At 36.9% G+C, this 20197-nt stretch overlaps 1 protein-coding gene across 1 annotated transcript in view; it reads right to left on the bottom strand.

The window, feature by feature from the left end:
- The window catches only part of LOC107552314 (low-density lipoprotein receptor class A domain-containing protein 4-like), a gene marked incomplete at its 3' end in the record, with an annotated part of 100072 nt that overhangs the window by 28770 nt on the left and 51105 nt on the right, over positions 1-20197 (bottom strand). The window contains exon 3 of the mRNA XM_016234174.1: positions 13692-13829. Coding sequence (XP_016089660.1) covers positions 13692-13829 — 138 coding nt within the window. The remainder of the gene's footprint in view (positions 1-13691; positions 13830-20197) is intronic.

The following is a 20197-nucleotide window of genomic DNA, read 5'->3' on the forward strand; positions in this document are numbered from 1 at the left end:
AAAAAAAAAAATTCTGCCAGGACGTTATCCGTTAAGTTTACAGACCTTTCCTTCAGCCCTAAAACACAACACAATATAATGCATAATGCAAAATATGGTAAAACTCCTGCAGAAAACCAATACAGCAAATTCCTTCATATTAACACAGTACACTGGGCACTGTTTTTACAGACTTTTCTTAGAGAGTGCAGTCTAAACATCTGCAGCTTTCTCCCGCTTTTTCTCGCTCCTCACAGGACACTCATGGTAAGTAAAACCACTCGTAAAAAAGCCACACGCAATCCACCAGGGGAAACATACGCCCAGGTTTGTCCTTACTGACTGTCTCGCCTGGCTTATAGCAACCTTTAGAGCTTCAGCTACACGATTGTGACCTCAGATCATGACACATCTCCTTGACTGTCTTTTCTTCTTCGCTAAAGAGTGAGACAGAAGAAAAGAGAACAGAATGAACCATATTTCAGAATTGTATGCAGCACATTGTGAGCTGTGTCTTTCTTTTTCCATGGATGGACAATTTTTTTTTTATTTAAACTGGTTGGAATTTTTCAGAAAAAACACTAATAAACAATCTTTGGGTAGAAAGTGCGTCAATTATACAGTTAATCACATATAAATGCATGCATTCAGAGCATATGACACTTCCACCTTTGCAGCAGCTACAGAGATGCTGTCCTGTCCAAATCACTACAAGAAATCACAGTCAGTAAGCATAAGGCAAACATAATTTAGAAGACTGATCTCATCCGAATAAGTGCTGATAGGAGATGTCTGATTTGTAGACGACAGACCACACCCAAAGATCAGCTGACAGCTGCAGGAACGTTCTCATTTCTATTTCTCGCACAGAAAATACACTCTCTCTCTCTTCCTTCATCTCAGAAACAACAGCGAACTGATGACTATGACGTTCCATTCGCTCTTTAGAAACTTTATTCATTCTATGAAAGCGTTCCGTTTCATTCGTCCCATGTGAGATTAGATAACTTCCAAACAGTCACATGCTAAACCAACAGCGGAGGTTTCGAGGCAGACTCTAGCTTTAAAACCAAGTATCTGCAGTCTGCCGTCCCTCCTGTTGCTGATGCGGTGTCTCTGACTGTTTTGGGGTTTGCTGCAGAGAGAGAGTGAGACAGAGAGAGGGAGGTAGCGTGCACTTCACCATCGACACACTCACTTCCTTCCCCAAACACATGAACACACTCTGCGCACAACTGCCAGAGGGAGGGAGCAGAAAAATATTTAAGGGCCCACTCCACCGGACTGACAAACAACAGGCAGACATCTTGAAACATGTTATCATCTGGCAATATTTTTCTGAACCTCTCCCTACATTTAAGAGACTGCAAATGCAAACGATGATTTGATTTGATAATGCGGTTTTAGCTTCCCTTGTGTTCTGTGTGTCTCATATTGTCTTATATTTTGGGATTTATTCTTTCTAAAGCACACAAATCCTCTTGCTCTCCGCAGGCTGCACGGGTCAGGATATGAGTGTTTGTTTGCGCGCAGCAGACAAACAGAACACACTGACAGTGCTTTTCAATTCACTCCAATTACACCCCACAGACAGACCCGATGCTTTGATTCTTTTTGTGTGTCCGTGCACCACACCGTCAGTCAGGATATTTCCACCTCCCAGAGTTCCCTATAGGATAATACAGTAAAGACAGATCATACATTATGGGAAATTGGCCACAGATGCTCTCCTCTGCTAACACAGGGCACATTCTTGTGTTCCATCTGCGCTATTTTTCAATTGTTAGTCCACTTACACATGCAGTAGATGGATGTCTTTGGTCACTGTTGTTTTTTCTGCATCTTACGACATGAGCGCCGCATTAAGACATAGTGTTGTGCTAAACACAGTTCAACTAATGACACAGCAGATTGTTAATGGGAGTTAATATGTTAAGCAGTTCTAACTCTATAATACCCTTGTGAAAAAGTACACTGTATCATGTTTTTAAAATGAGTACTTATTACAGAAATAATGCTATTTTAAAGTTGTAAGTTTTGCCTCTTTGTCGCCATCTCTGTTTGAAACCTGTAATTGCAGTTATTTGCAGAATTATCTTCTGTGCGTGGGTTGTGCTCCGGCACGGCTCCAGCGCGGATGAATCTAATGTTCTGAAAAGTATGTATGGCAGTCAGTCACCGCACCGGAGTGGATATTCACTGTACTTCGGAATCACAGATTCTAGCCTACGTCTTGGAATATATGACCCAAATGAGAATTTTCACCGGATATTGCCGGTATACACCGGATAAGTGATATCATCTGAACGAGTAAGTAACAAGTCTGCAACTTCTGTTCTGACCAACCGAGGAAAAAAGCATTACAATAAATCGCGCTACCAATGGTGATTAAATCTAACGATCACTTAACTCATATCACATCAAACCGTGCAAATTATTATTACTGTTATACTTTGTTCTCAAATTGTTAAAGTGCCCCTATTATGTGTTTATGTTTTATGTTTATATGTTTACAGACGTGACGTAATGACGCACCGGCATGGTCAAATTTCCCGCAAATTCCTAGCAGTACCACTCAAATTGGAAAACCATAATATAAGCGTACCATTGTGAATCGGGCTAAAGCAAGGAGATAGTTTTGAACACTGGCTGGTTATGTATTTGCTCAAAAATGTATTTCTGATCATTTTTAACCAAAACAAAGTTAGCGACTGCAGCTTAAAAATAATATACTTAAGTGAAAACTGCATACGTTTTTAGACACTTTATTGCAATTATACGAAAATATATTACAGTTTAAATTTATACCGAATGGAATTAGCTGAATTTCGGAGTGTTTTTGACCCACTTAAGTAGGACTTACATACATCTTTTTATGCAATTTCATAATTATTTCTATTGATTTTTGAAATAAGGTTAAATTGTACTGCCGATTGTACAAAATATTAAATATACCTCAATGTAATTTCTATTCAAACGTAATGTGTCTTTATTCAAATATATTTTCAATTGTACATTTGTAAAAGGAAGTTGCAATTTAGTTTGCAAATGTAATATTAAAAACACAATACAGTTAAAATTAATAAAGTACTTTACATGCGCTTTAGTATTTTAGTCAGCAAATGAAAATAAATATGTCTTCAAATAAAGCACAACAAAATATTATTAAAACATGATTTAAAATGATAAACTTTTTAAAGTAAAATTGTAATCTGGCATTATTATGAAGAGCACTTTTTAAAAAGTCTACTTAAGTGTGTTACATAGTGATGAAAGTGTCTCTATCTTTAAGCTGTCTTTTATTTCATTCATATTATTATCTGCAAGTACAGTTTTTAAAAATATATATAGTTTTGAAGTACACTACAAGTGCACATTCAGTTCAATTAACAGACTTCTTTTTCACAATGGTATGATTGAATGATTTGCATTGTAATCCATTGTAAATTGCTGATAAATACACATTGCTTGGCAACTATTTAGTAAATGGCCTAAAGATAACCATATGAGCAATTAAATATTCTAGAAACTCTATCAATCTTAACAGATCCTTCATTAATTGCTATTAAACAGAAATCAGGTATGATAATAAATGTAAAAAAAAAGTGATGAGGACGATGAAGATCTCGATGAAGCTGTTTATTGCAGCATAGCAGTGACAAAGTACATGTTGTATAAATGTGTTCAGAAGTGAAGCCAGATACGAGATCAGACTGTCTCCAGACACCAGCTGCATCCTATCCATTTGCTTTGACTACATGTTGAACTACAGGCATATACTTTCTTCTTATGGGAATGTACATACTTTTGAGTGTGCTAACTATGCCTTAAAGGGGTCTGAATACTTTCCGTACCCACTGTATATATATATATATATATATATGTGTGTGTGTGTGTGTGTGTGTGTGTGTTTCTTTATTCTGAGAATAAAGAAAGTTTGGAATGACATGAGGGTGAGAAAATAATGACAGAATGTTTAACAATGACGTTGTTTAACAACCATTTTTATATCGTCTGTTTCCACCTTGTGGCTCTTCAGTGAACCCAAAACCCATGTGATATTGAGAGTCACCACCTCCTCCTGTCTGTCTGATAACAAACATTTATTTTCTCCACTCACAGTGTGTGTGTGTGTGTGTGTGTGTGTTGTGGGGGTGGGGTAGTGTAGTGTGAAGACCCCTCTCGTACAGGGCCCCCTGACTCACCCAGACACCAAGCGTCTAGACCATATTAATGATCCATCTGTCTGAGAAAAAGCTACGCTACCGCCGTGGCCATTAGAATTGAAATCATTTTTGCTTCCCTCCTCCCATCTCTCGTTTTTGCCTCCTCTGCATCTCTCTCGCTCGCTGTCTCTTTCTCGACACGAAAATCAGCACTCCTCAGCCTCTGAAAATTAAATCACGGTGCACACAGGTGTCTCTAAAATAGCAGCCAGCCGCAGACGCTTTCATTAACATGCGGCCCAGACTGCTAAATATTTTAAGTGCAGCAGTTGGACTTGTTCCATCGGTAAAGAGTGGCCCTTGTTCAGCAGACAGCAGGGAAAAAATTGAAAAAAGCATGTTAAATAAAGCAACCAAAACCGAGCAATCCTAACATGGGGAGTGTTTATGAAGAGTTGGCTGCTGGGGAAGGAGAAAGAGGGAGGAAACGGCCAATAAAAGCTGAGCTGTAAAATAAAAAAATGTTGGTAGAAAACTTGAAAGAACCACTTTAATTGTCCTAGTTCATATGAAATGAAACAAGATCATTAAAGGAAAAGTTCACTCAAAAATAAAAAATGTAGATGAGTTTGTTTCTTCCTCGGAACTTATTTGGATAAATGTAGCATTACATCACTTGCTCACCAATGGATGCTCTGCAGTGAATGGGTGCCGTCAGAATGAGAGTCCAAACAGCTGATAAAAACATCACAGTAATCCACAAGTAATCCACACCACTCCAGTCTATCAGTTAATGTGAAAAGATGCATGTTTGTAAGAAACAAATCCATCCTTAAGGTATTTTAACTTCAAAACTAAGATATGAGTCTATAATCCATATTGTTTTCTCCAGGGAAAAAGTCGTCTCATCTGAATCAGGAGAGAAATATGCACAGATCAAGCACTGTTTACAAAAATGAAAACTTTTCCCTAAGTCATTAATTGATGGACTGGATTACTTGTGGATGATTGTGATGTTTTTATCAGCTGTTTGGACTCTCATTCTGACGGCACCCATTCACTGCAGAGCATCCATTGGTGACCAAGTCATGTAATGCTGAATTTCTCCAAATCTGTTCCCATGAAGAAACAATCTCATCTACATCGTTCTATTAGAGTCGACGACTTTCAAAGACATAAATGACAGAGGCGATGTGACTAAGTGAAGCAGAGCTCAATAGAATATGGAGTGGACAGCACTGTTGAATAAAAACCAACTAATTCCATTCAGTCCTAAAAATGAACCTTGAACACATTTGTTGAAGTTTAAAAGAGTTAACCGTCGGTCTGGATGCTTTCATGTTAACTGGCCTTGTAATATGACTGACATCAAGCAAGAAAGTGTGTGTGTGTGTTTGTGTGTGTGTGATAGAAGAGAGAGCTAAAGCACACAAATTCATCTACGAACAGAGTCCACATACAAACACAGATTCACACACCTATGGGTACGCATGTTCAACAAACACACGAATGCAGTGTGCTAGCAAAGGATAACGCGACAAAAAGTTCAACCTTCAACAACAACCAGTCTAACACTGATGCCAACAGAGTCAAATATATAGATGAATTCAACTTTCAAATGGAAAAAAGAAAATGCTAAACACAAAGACAGCTCAGTACAAAGTGATAATCTAAAATGCACAAATTTGATGAAATTGCTAATAACTGCTAATAAAACAACAGTTTTTAACAAATGTATATTTTAATGATCAAAAGATGATTAATGATAAAAATAATTTTGTATTGTTACAAAAGATTGCAAATAAACGCTGTTCAAATTTCTACTTATAAAGAATACTGAAAATTATGTTTGTATACAAATATTAAGCAGCAAAAACATGTTTTTAACATTGCAAATAAGAAGAATTTTATTCAGCATATTAGAATGATTTCTGAAGGATCATGTGGCACTGAAGACTGGAGTAATGATGCTGAAAACTCAGCTTTGATCATAGAAATAAATGTAAAAAACGTTTTATTATTTAAATATAAAAGTTACTTTAATTGTAATATTATTTCACAATTTCTCATTTCTAATCTACTGTATTTTCTATAAAATAAATGCAGTCTTGAGTGAGCATAAATACTTATTTTAAAAAAAACTATACGAACCCAAACTTTTCAACAGTAGAGTACATTTTAAAGTTATATTCTTAATATACAAGAACTTCCCGTTTTTAAAACAATGCATCGCAGCAAAGAATGACTAAATGTTGCAGTCCTTGTTAAACTTTCTGCAACATACTGCGCAATCATATTAATCAAATGATATTTGTTGTTAAACATAGTTGAGTTTAAAGATCCTTGTAACCCAAATAATGTTATTTCAGAACTCATTTAATCCCAGAAAAAAATGTTTAGTAGACTTGAATGTTGACATGTTTAGAGGAGGGAATGTGTGTGTTCTTGTGCATTTTAACCTCTGACTTGCTTAGTTTGTGGTTTGGTAACTTTGGTTATTTGAAATGCTCTTCTGCTAGTACTGCAACCTTTAGCTTATATTTTAAAACAGCTTGCACACATAGTATACATTACATACTTCAATTTGTACACTACTTGATGGAGAGCCCCGAGCAAACTGTGGAGTAATATTTGATTAAACCAGAATAAAACTTTACAGATGAATCGATTATCTAAACAGTTGTTATTTGCAGCAATAATGAACACTTCTAAGTCTCAAATCGGACTGATAAGCCAGTTTCATTATAAAACAGCTAACGCACATCAACTGAAATTCAGTTTTAATGCACCAAGTCAACATATCTGCAATGTCATCTACAGTTATGCTAATTAACCGTATTCCTCAGCAGAAGAATCGTTCTCACACTTGTGCTCAGTATGTTTCTAGCACAACTGTGGTAAGATAACTGCACCACACAGCATTTTGTGGCATAATGCTGAACAAAATATCAATAAACCAGGATGGATCAGCAAAGACAACAGCACAGAACACACAGCAAGGAGATTTGGGCGACACCACAAAACCTAACTACAGTTTTCAGTAGCGTAACAGCAGTTCAGCTGCTTTCAAAATAGAGCAGCTTTTCCAATAACAAGCCATTTTTTCCCAACAAGCAAGTGTTATATTGCTGTTTTTATGTCACATATATAATGCACACCCAGCCTTGCAACCGATTGTGATGTTAATCAAACACTCCAGTAGACTGTCGCTCTCCAGTAGCATGAGTCTGATTCATTCAATATTTGCCCCCTGGAATTGTTAACCAGGGGCATTTTTTATAGTTACCTTATTATTTGTATGATTGTTGTCTTTAATGTCAAACACTTAAATTTAACCATTTGCGTCAATCAATCAGAATACTTTAAAATGTTACCAATGACAACATACTTTTTAAAATTACATATACATTTAATAAAACAGGAACTCATAGGACTGCAATATAATGACAAAAAGCATTTTTGTCAATTGTTGCTCTTGATATTGTAATAATGATTATTAATGTCGATTAATAGAATGCATATAAACCGTTTTTGTGTTTGAGGAAGCGGCACATTATATTCTGACAACACAAACATGTCGGTCCATGACATTAACATAGTCTAGCGCAAGTTTGCAAAAACTCTCGTAATATTCACTGAAGTGATTAGCATGATTAGCGAAATATGGAAGCCCAATCCCACCACAAAATAAAAATTAAAACAAAGTAATTGTGACTTTTTATCTCATAATTCTGACTTTTCTGCAAGATATAAACTCACAATTCAGATTTTTTTTTCACAATTGTGAATTTATATCTCCCAATTCTGACTTTTTTCTTCACTATTCTGACTTCTTTTCTCAGAATTGTGAGATATGAACTTGCAATTGCAAGTTATAAAGTCCAAGTAAGTTTTCTTACAATTGCGTGTTTAATTTTGAATTTCTGAATTGTGATCTTACATCTTGCAATTCAGATTTTTTTCTAAACAATTCCAAGTTTATATCTCACAAAATGTGAAAGGTTTATATTGCGCAATTCTGAGGAAAAAAAAAGTCAGAATTGTGAGAGAGAAAAAGTCGCAAATATATATATATATTTTTTTTATTCAGTGGCAGAAACGGGCTTCCATAGTCAGGGGTTAAAGCAAAAAAAACTGAACTTTTTTCTGGGGGTTGGGGGTTGTGGGGGCGGACACATACACAGGGTTATTTGGCAAACAAAAAAAAGAAACTAACTAGTAATGTATCTGCCATTGCCATTAGCCCTTGACAGGCTCAGACTACAGATTATGGAGGGATATTTGAAACGGCAATACCAAGAAAGTTTACTCACTACAATATGGTGCAAACACATGTAACATTTAGGATGCTTTTGATATCAAGTTTTGCTGGTTAGCTTTGTCCTTGACATGTCCAAGATGACCTACAATCTAAAACATGAAATTTCTGAAATTGTTTTGTTCAAAAGAAATGAATATAAAATAGGAAATATACAAAGACAGTTTACTACAGAAAACTACAGTTCAGTTCAATTAACAACAACAAAAACTTGAGTTTAAAGATCCTTGTAACCCAAATAATGTTATTTCAGAACTCATTTAATCCCAGAAAAAAATGTTTAGTAGACTTGAATGTTGACATGTTTAGAGGAGGGAATGTGTGTGTTCTTGTGCATTTTAACCTCTGACTTGCTTAGTTTGTGGTTTGGTAACTTTGGTTATTTGAAATGCTCTTCTGCTAGTACTGCAACCTTTAGCTTATATTTTAAAACAGCTTGCACACATAGAATACATTACATACTTCAATTTGTACACTACTTGATGGAGAGCCCCGAGCAAACTGTGGAGTAATATTTGATTAAACCAGAATAAAACTTTACAGATGAATCGATTATCTAAACAGTTGTTATTTGCAGCAATAATGAACACTTCTAAGTCTCAAATCGGACTGATAAGCCAGTTTCATTATAAAACAGCTAACGCACATCAACTGAAATTCAGTTTTAATGCACCAAGTCAACATATCTGCAATGTCATCTACAGTTATGCTAATTAACCGTATTCCTCAGCAGAAGAATCGTTCTCACACTTGTGCTCAGTATGTTTCTAGCACAACTGTGGTAAGATAACTGCACCACACAGCATTTTGTGGCATAATGCTGAACAAAATATCAATAAACCAGGATGGATCAGCAAAGACAACAGCACAGAACACACAGCAAGGAGATTTGGGCGACACCACAAAACCTAACTACAGTTTTCAGTAGCGTAACAGCAGTTCAGCTGCTTTCCTGCTTTCAAAGCTTTTCCAATAACAAGCCATTTTTTCCCAACAAGCAAGTGTTATATTGCTGTTTTTATGTCACATATACACATATATCCCAGCCTTGCAACCGATTGTGATGTTAATCAAACACTCCAGTAGACTGTCGCTCTCCAGTAGCATGAGTCTGATTCATTCAATATTTGCCCCCTGGAATTGTTAACCAGGGGCATTTTTTATAGTTACCTTATTATTTGTATGATTGTTGTCTTTAATGTCAAACACTTAAATTTAACCATTTGCGTCAATCAATCAGAATACTTTAAAATGTTACCAATGACAACATACTTTTTAAAATTACATATACATTTAATAAAACAGGAACTCATAGGACTGCAATATAATGACAAAAAGCATTTTTGTCAATTGTTGCTCTTGATATTGTAATAATGATTATTAATGTCGATTAATAGAATGCATATAAACCGTTTTTGTGTTTGAGGAAGCGGCACATTATATTCTGACAACACAAACATGTCGGTCCATGACATTAACATAGTCTAGCGCAAGTTTGCAAAAACTCTCGTAATATTCACTGAAGTGATTAGCATGATTAGCGAAATATGGAAGCCCAATCCCACCACAAAATAAAAATTAAAACAAAGTAATTGTGACTTTTTATCTCATAATTCTGACTTTTCTGCAAGATATAAACTCACAATTCAGATTTTTTTTTCACAATTGTGAATTTATATCTCCCAATTCTGACTTTTTTTTTCACTATTCTGACTTCTTTTCTCAGAATTGTGAGATATGAACTTGCAATTGCAAGTTATAAAGTCCAAGTAAGTTTTCTTACAATTGCGTGTTTAATTTTGAATTTCTGAATTGTGATCTTACATCTTGCAATTCAGATTTTTTTCTAAACAATTCCAAGTTTATATCTCACAAAATGTGAAAGGTTTATATTGCGCAATTCTGAGGAAAAAAAAAGTCAGAATTGTGAGAGAGAAAAAGTCGCAAATATATATATATATTTTTTTTATTCAGTGGCAGAAACGGGCTTCCATAGTCAGGGGTTAAAGCAAAAAAAACTGAACTTTTTTCTGGGGGTTGGGGGTTGTGGGGGCGGACACATACACAGGGTTATTTGGCAAACAAAAAAAAGAAACTAACTAGTAATGTATCTGCCATTGCCATTAGCCCTTGACAGGCTCAGACTACAGATTATGGAGGGATATTTGAAACGGCAATACCAAGAAAGTTTACTCACTACAATATGGTGCAAACACATGTAACATTTAGGATGCTTTTGATATCAAGTTTTGCTGGTTAGCTTTGTCCTTGACATGTCCAAGATGACCTACAATCTAAAACATGAAATTTCTGAAATTGTTTTGTTCAAAAGAAATGAATATAAAATAGGAAATATACAAAGACAGTTTACTACAGAAAACTACAGTTCAGTTCAATTAACAACAACAAAAACATTAAAATGGTCCAAGATCTGGTAACTTAAACGGGGTTCATACAGATACTGCAAAATAAAATTCCAGGACTTTCAAGGACTTGCACTACTTTTTTGGTTTTCAAGGACTAAAATCAGATCTCACTAGTCAATCAATGTTGTTATTATCTTTCAAATTCGAATAAATAAACTAATAAAACAAAATGGTACAAATAAAGTGCAGCACATGCAAAGAATGCAATGACTGTGGCAACTTTAACTTTTGAAAGGATACTATGGCAAAGCTATCGCTTTCCTTATTAAAACTGATTTTTTTTCATGAATATATGATTGACCTGAAGAATGAAAGCTATATCATACACTTGGAAAATTATGAGCTTTATCACGCTCATAGACACTTGGGGTGTGACAATACACTTAGCTCACAAGGTGAGACAAAATGCAGATACTTGGTTCAATAGAACGAGACAATGGTTTAATACTTTAAGAAATTTTCAAATGACAAAATATTTGTCTTTTAATCACAAAAAGTAAAACAATGCACTTGTATTTTGAAATGTTTTAACTAATCTAGTGCTTAACTTTGCTAATCAAGTAATCTACTGATTATTTTGACAAGTGAGTAATCTTTTTTAGTAACTAAGTGGTAACACGTTTGAATCGTCAGTGGCAAATTCTTTAAATATAAACTCGTACTTACAGTCTGTGAGTCAGAACAGCCGGCATTGTAGTCTACTCTACCAGGATCAGTAAACAGTCCTCCATAAAATGTGCTGCACACATCTGAATATTTGGGTTGAACTGTTCTGGAACAGTGTTGTAAATACAACTTAACCACTGATTTTTTTAGTTGTGTCCTCTTTTGGAAGACCAAACAAAGTATTTACGCTTTCGCAACGAAACGCACAGCGTCTCCACGTGGCGGCGGCAGCAACAATAAAGTTACACCTTCTTTCTTTACGGCGTTATGCAAATCTTCCCACATCGTGACGTAGACATGTGGGGGTGTGTTTAAACGGCGGCGTTTTAGGAGGGCGTGGACGAGTCTTAACTTTTATATAGAATATCTCTTTGGGTTCGAGACTTTAGTCTTTGCAACTTTAGGGATCTTATCTATTCACGAACAGCTTGTAACACTCCAAAGAGAAAGGAAAACTTGAATCCATAAAATGTGCTGCACACATCTGAATATTTGGGTTGAACTGTTCTGGAACAGTGTTGTAAATACAACTTAACCACTGATTTTTTAGTTGTGTCCTCTTTTGGAAGACCAAACAAAGTATTTACGCTTTCGCAACGAAACACACAGCGTCTCCACGTGGCGGCGGCAGCAACAATAAAGTTACACCTTCTTTCTTTACGGCGTTATGCAAATCTTCCCACATCGTGACGTAGACATGTGGGGGTGTGTTTAAACGGCGGCGTTTTAGGAGGGCGTGGACGAGTCTTAACTTTTATATAGAATATCTCTTTGGGTTCGAGACTTTAGTCTTTGCAACTTTAGGGATCTTATCTATTCACGAACAGCTTGTAACACTCCAAAGAGAAAGGAAAACTTGAAATCGCATCACATGACCCCTTTAAATCCATTTAATTTTAATATTTGGCAACATGCAAAGTCGGAAAGTTTTATTTTGAAATCGCTAGATGGAAATCTTTGAACATTGCACTTCGCAGCTTTTTCAATGTGTCGCGCTCGAGACCAAGGCTTCTTTTCCATTCATCAGTTGCGACTCTGCAATTGTATACTATTATGCGCGTCTTGTGTTTATAAGAGCAAAAACTTCTGATTGGCCCATTTAATTTTAATATTTGGCAACATGCAAAGTCGGAAAGTTTTATTTTGAAATCGCTAAAACATTGCACTTCGCAGCTTTTTCAATGTGTCGCGCTCGAGACCCAGGCTTCTTTTCCATTCATCAGTTGCGACTCTGCAATTGTATACTATTATGCGCGTCTTGTGTTTATAAGAGCAAAAACTTCTGATTGGCTAGTAATGTTAGTTTGGTTGAGAGTGAAAGCTGTGTTCCTCGTATACCATTGGTAGGCGAACTCATGAACTCGAACGTGATATCAACAAGTGTTTTTAAATGTAGGATCTTTTTTTTCCCGCAGCCAAACGCCACACGCCGGAGATCCGGCACGGTGCCGGAGAACATTAAGCCCTGCGTAGTGAAATAAAGCTCTTAATTAAATAGTATGTGCACTTTGTTGTTTATAATGAGAGAATTCACAAGCGCACAGAATTCTGCAAAAACAATGTGTAAAAGAAATCAGATGCAATGTATGCAGATTTAAATGTATTTCCACAAATTGACCGTTTTCACATTTCATTTGAATTGCGACAGCCATAATAGATTTAGTTTAATTATGCAGAGGACATTTTTGCCCATTTATCTCGAATTTGTGGGGCATTTTTGGTCATTTTAGTGACATTTTTACCACAGGCCCCCGATAATTTCCGACCCTGGTTTGGACTTAATATACTGGTTCAAAAAAAGAAACCTCGATTCACCAAATCTTTTTTGTAGTGAAATAAATATTGAAATACTGCGGTCGCTAGCACTGTTTTCAATTCAGGTGAATAAATTAGGGTAGATTTTATTTGTTCCAGTCCTTTATGCCACATAAATACTGTGCACCACATAATCTAATAATTATTGAATTTAAAGACACTAACTGACCTAAATCCCTTCTATGTATGCAGCAACATTTGGTTATATTTTGTCTTAATGGTAGCTTGACTGTAGCCAAGTAGCTTCCCCAACACTGATGCAATATCACATGTCAGAGATGCAGATGTGACGTTGAGACAGATGTGGGTGGATGGACTTACACTGGATGCTGTCTGGAGGTGGAGGTACAGCAGCAGGACAGTGTTCCTCATCACTGTTGTCTCCACATTCATTCAGATGATTGCAAATCAGCGAGAGAAGTTTCAGACATCTGCCATTGGTGCAGTGGAACTTGCACTCTGCAGAAAGACAAAGAGAGAAATGCGTCTTCAAGGGTGGATGGTTAGGATTGTTATGACACAATGCGGCACTATTATACAACTGAAGGCATCACATACCAGACAGACTGAATAATTAAGCATATGCAGGTTGATGCAATGCACCACATGCATGAAAATAACAATTACAACTTGGCTTTGGGTGGATGCTGAGATGCACAGATATTTCCAAACTTTATAGAGCATGTGAAACATTTCTACCCAGTTACTCTAAGACTAGTCTAAACCTCAGACGGTACGCCCATGGACCGTTCACGGGCCGTCTGATGGATAATGCACACAGAAATGGCAACAGCTGGCTAAAACCGCAAGCTCCAATCTGATTGGCTGGCTTCCAAACCATTTATGCTATTCAGAGTGCCCAGGTTTTTAATCACTTCTTCAGCTTGCTGATGTGGTATCATCTATTACAGATTAGTGCTTCCAAAACATCCTGTAAACAAACTGTGGTTGGTTGCTTCACATGTCAGTCAGACGGTCTCTTCCTGTCTAAGTGGGCAGTTCTTTGGCCAAATAAACAGCAAAGTAGACCAGACTTTATGCTGAAAGTCAGAAGTCTGGCTCAGCTCAAATATTCTGCAAAACATCTCCTTTTGTGAAATCACATGAGTTTGGAACAACATGAGGGTGAGTAAAAGATTACAGTTTACATTTTTAGTGAACTGTTTCTTTAAGGAATACATCAACGGAACTGAAAAGATCAAATGTAAGATTAAATAAAGACAAAAATGTCCTTTCATTATGAAAGCCTTCTTAATTTCTCCCTTCGATTTAATAACAAAAGAGCCTTGCTAGTCAGGTGCACTTAAAAGATCCCGAGGAAGGGAACATACGAGGCAGTTGTTCGGCAGGCTGCTGTGAATAAAAGAGGTCAGGGATGTTGTGATGGAGTTTTACGAGTCTCTAATCTCCCCAGTCTCACGATGCGTGACCTGACGCCGCACCCGATGGCATAACATCTACCATAAAACATTGACTTCAGAGCCATTACAGTGCGCAGGATTTCTGAAAGCTTGTATCAGCCAGTTCTCCGGCCGCTGTCTCGTCTGTGGCGTTAATCGCAGATTTGATCACCAGCAGGGGAAATGAGACACCATGTTTGAGACGTCAGTCTCTACACAACGCCCAAACAAACTCAAACGCACTTGTGCATCTGCTTGAGGACAGACAACTATCTATCTGTCCCGAGCAGACAGCTAGGTGTGTCACTCAATTTCAGGATGATATAGAAGAGCAAAATCTGAGCCATGCAGACATTGCTGATTTTTACAATTTCTGAACAAACTGTGTTCAGAAAACTCACTGCCGTGATGCTAGGGTGCTTGGGTTCATGACTTTCAAATCTTTGAAAGAGATTTTTTGAGGCACTTGAAAGCACACTAAATATACATGAACAGAACTGCATTCTCACAGAATTTCTGAATATTCTCTAGATATTTTAATTGTGTGAAAGGAGTTGGCCTCACCATTGTTTTTTCTTTCCAGTCCAATATTGTGCCATTTCAGATTTATCCACACCAAAAATGAAAATAAAAACAACTTGTGGTTGGTTGCTTTACATTTTGGTCAGACAGTCTCTTTCTGTCTAAGTGGGCAGACTTTATGCTGCCACTCAGATGTTTAAATATATCAGATTTTTTTCCCATTTCTTCACCTACCAGGCTAAAAACATCAAGTCAATTTATTTGTATAGTGCTTTTCACAATACACATTGTTTCAAAGCAGCTTTACAGAAAATCATTATGCTAATGTTTACGGTATCTCTGTATCTTCATGCCTTATTGTTGCATTTCGATTGATATTGGGGAACAATATAGTTTATATTTTGCGATGATACAAGCAATCAAGCAGTTCAGATATAGATAACCCTTCACAAATGTACTGCATGTACATAGTAAAAATTATTTTGTAAGCAAAAAAAAGTACATTTTATAAGAAAATATTTCAGTCTTTCAACTTCAAAATGTCATGTTTAATTCAACGTTATTTGACGTTTCTTTGCATTTATTTGTAAAATGTACTATCAATTTCTGAGTGAAAATTGTTTTGAAGTATAATTTCTTTCAGTTTATGCATATGACTTTGGACAACTATATATACAACTTTATTTAAATAGCTGGGCAATAATATATAGTTACATTTTTCAACAGAATAAAAACAAATCAGGCAGTTGAGTTTTGCTATAGCATATATCGCTTTACGTGAATGTACTGTATGTACATGGATAAATCTGAATAAAATATAGATTTACAATATATACATATACTGATGCACATATTCCTTCAATTACTTTTTTCTGTAAGTTACATCAATGTGAAAAGTGGTCAAAAGGGACTGCCTTTATGAGTGAGTCACTGAATCATTCACTCAACCGATGTATTCAAGAAACAAGACAACTGTGTCTTTGTGAGTGAATAATTGAATAGCTCACTTAAGCGATTTGATTGAAAAAACACTCAATCATTCAAGGAACAAACAAGGATGGTCTATGAGTAAATCATTGAATCGTTCAAATTATTCATTCAAGAACACTAATTAATTAGGAACAACAACAACAAAAGAGTGAATCACTGAATCATTTACTTAAACGTTTCATTTGATCAGTTTTGTTGTGTGCCATTTTAAATGCTTGAGCTTTTTAAAGTTGGGTGGATTCTGATTGGCTGTCAATTCTTTTATCATTCATCAGCAGGAAAAAAAATCGTTCTGAAAGTAATTCCAACGATAATGTTCCTCTGTGTTGTTACAGTTATAGCTATGGTTTTGACTATGCTATTCAATTAAGTTTACAAGGATTTTTAAAACTATATCTATATCTATAGTTATTATTCTTGGTGTAAACAGGCCTTCAGACTGTCGTTTAGGTCACTCGTCAGTGTGTCTGATGCAGCGGTGTTATTGTCCTGCACTCTCTCACGTCTGCTCAGCCAAACTGATGCTCTCTGACCGCTCTCCGTGTCATCGGCCGCTCATCGGACAATCGCCTGCCATTCTCATGACTCATCCGACCCTGATAAGACCTCGAACCACCCTGCGTGTCTGGGTTCTCCTCCCTGGTCCGGCTGTTGAGTCACCTGCCCTGCATGCGCTCCCATGAAGCAGTCAGACAGGGCCATCTGTGTGCAGCCGGTCGGCCGGTGGAGATCATGGGATGGATGGGTCTGAGAGAAGCCTCAGTGCCTAAATTTAACCCGCACCTGGGATTTGGAGTCCGCGGGCAAGTTCAGGCCAAGTGTATCAGCTGTTCGTGACTGTGGTCTTTTTTGTCTTAATTTTCCACTTGACATATTGAAACAGCATTCATAACCCAATTTATTTCCATAATGTGACCATAAAGTCAAACAGGATTTTCAACAAGAAAAATGGTATAAAGAATTAAGATTAAGGAACACTATTCACTATTAACTAGTTGCTCATTAGCATGCATATTACTAGCATATTATCTGTTTATTAGTACTTATAAAGCACATATTAATTGTGCAATCGGTTTCATTCTGCAAAATTATATTCTAGATCTCCAATACCTAAACATCACTCCTGCATCTGCCTTACTTAATAAATTCCTAATTTGTTGCTTATTGATAGTGAGGAAAAAACTCATGGTTAATAGTGAATATGTGTTCCCTAATCTAAAGTGTTACCAGAAAAGTCAATGAATGGCAGGACTTGATTGTATCATGAAAAGTGAGCGTTCCATAAAATAATGGGCTGCTCCTATCCTGAAGCACCACCAACGCCCACTTTTGAGACTTTTTGACTTGGATGTAGAACCTGAAGGTGAACTTCACCTTCAAGAGCATCTCCAAAATGATAATGCTTCAAATAATTTGCTATTGCTGTTGTAAACTTTACTACATTAAAGTTAAGTGGCATTAAATTAACTATAACGATTTACGAAAGGCTACATCGAGTAGCAGCCTTAAAGGTTTAGTTCACCCAAAAATGAAAATTAGCCCATGTTTTACTCCCTCAAGACAAATCCAATCGAAGAAGGTCATATACACCTAGGATGCCTTGAGGGAGTAAAACATGGGCTAATTTTTGGGTCAATGACTATCAATGACTAAGGGTGTGTTCACACTTGGCAGGTTTGGTTTGATTTAAACAAACTCTGGTGCTACCTTGGTGCAAACTAAACAAACAGACCAAGATCCCCCTTTTCAGAATACGCTTCCAAATTAACTCTGGTGTGGTTTGGCTAAAAGATGAATGCAACATAGCCCAAAGACATTTAAACAAACCAAACATCAAGACAAATCCAATCGAAGAAGGTCATATACACCTAGGATGCCTTGAGGGAGTAAAATTAGCCCTTGATGGGCTAATTTTCATTTTTGGGTCAATGACTATCAATGACTAAGGGTGTGTTCACACTTGGCAGGTTTGGTTTGATTTAAACAAACTCTGGTGCTACCTTGGTGCAAACTAAACAAACAGACCAAGATCCCCCTTTTCAGAATACGCTTCCAAATTAACTCTGGTGTGGTTTGGCTAAAAGATGAATGCAACATAGCCCAAAGACATTTAAACAAACCAAACACATGATGTGATGTCACACTAAAAAGGACAGAATGCTCGAGCATACCTGGTTCTTCTAGGAACTATGTTGCCTAATTACAGTTCAGTATGGAAGTCAGAACAATGTGTAAAAGCAATCAGATGCAATCAGGGTTTGAAATTAACACCCGCCAAATGCGGGTAAAAATCAGCTGTGGCGGGTAACGCTGTCAAATCACTAGCCAATTTGGCAGGTTACTTTTCGTAAATTATGTTTAATAATTAATTTCTTGAGGAAGTTCATGTAAGCCAAATCTGCACAGATTTAGTGTAAATACTGAACTCGAGACTCATCATGATATATTAAATAAGCCTAATTGCGCAGCATCTGGGCATATCTAGCTTACTTGAACATACCCAGCGATGTAGCTACTGGCCATCGGGAGCACCGGGACATTCCCGGTGGGCCGATCGCCGAAGCAAGGGAGACCTTATATTAGGTGCTGTTTTTAAATTACAGCCCACGCGAAACTGCAAAAAGCAAGTACGCCAAAAGGGTGAAGCGGCGCTCCCCGGTGCATCCGCCAGCCACGCGATAAAGCAGAGCGGGATCAGTCTCCCGCACAGCGCTGAGCTTCCGCCACGATTTATAAGAGATAAACAGTGCAAATCGCTCGACCCATTCAGAAATGAAACAGAATTGTGTTATACAGTTGTGTGATATGACAACATTAAAGGTTCTGCCTGAAAACAGCCACGACAAGGTTTTCAAGGCATTTGTCTGGTTTTTCTACTTAAAACCCTATTGTGAGTAGAATTAATTTATTTCGCATCTCATCCAACGTTGCTAATTCCAAAATGTAATTTTAGACCTAGTAACAGAGGCTTAAGCCGTTGATAGCAGACTAATGCAGTAAATAACTAAATTATCAGGAGGGAGAGAGAGGGAGAGAGAGAGAGAGAGAGATTACCTCTGTGAGTCTGTGTGTCTCTCAAGTGGCAGAGTAGCGCTAACAACATTAGCGCGTATGTGTGTGTGTGTGTGCAAACTGTATGTACAGGTGCATCTCAATAAATTGAGATGTCGTTGAAAAGGTCATTCATTTCAGTAATTCAACTCAAATTGTAAAACTTGTGTATTAAATAAATTAAATGTGCACAGACTGAAGTAGTTTAAGTCTTTGGTTCTTTTAATTGTGATGATTTTGGCTCACATTGTGCGTCTCTCAAAAGTGTTCGGCAGCAATGTCTATATTAGCAGTGAAACTTTAAGTTAATTTTCTTCACGAACAGCACCGTTGTTACCTCACTTGTGAGAAGTCATGTAGTTTTTAAGTTGTATAACTATGTTACTGATAAAATTGGCAGAGTAGCGCTAACAACATTAGCGCGTATGTGTGTGTGTGTGTGCAAACTGTATGTACAGGTGCATCTCAATAAATTGAGATGTCGTTGAAAAGGTCATTCATTTCAGTAATTCAACTCAAATTGTAAAACTTGTGTATTAAATAAATTAAATGTGCACAGACTGAAGTAGTTTAAGTCTTTGGTTCTTTTAATTGTGATGATTTTGGCTCACATTTAACAAAAACCCACCAATTCACTATCTCAACAAATTAGAATATGGTGACATGCCAATCAGCTAATCAACTCAAAACACCTGCAAAGGTTTCCTGAGCCTTCAAAATGGTCTCTCAGTTTGGTTCACTAAGCTACACAATCATGGGGAAGACTGCTGATCTAACAGTTGTCCAGAAGACAATCATTGACACCCTTCACAAGGAGCCACAAACATTCATTGCCAAAGAAGCTGGCTGTTCACAGAGTGCTAT

Source organism: Sinocyclocheilus grahami, unplaced genomic scaffold (genome assembly GCF_001515645.1).
Source record: "Sinocyclocheilus grahami isolate Dianchi unplaced genomic scaffold, SAMN03320097.WGS_v1.1 scaffold446.1, whole genome shotgun sequence".
NCBI lineage: Eukaryota > Metazoa > Chordata > Actinopteri > Cypriniformes > Cyprinidae > Sinocyclocheilus > Sinocyclocheilus grahami.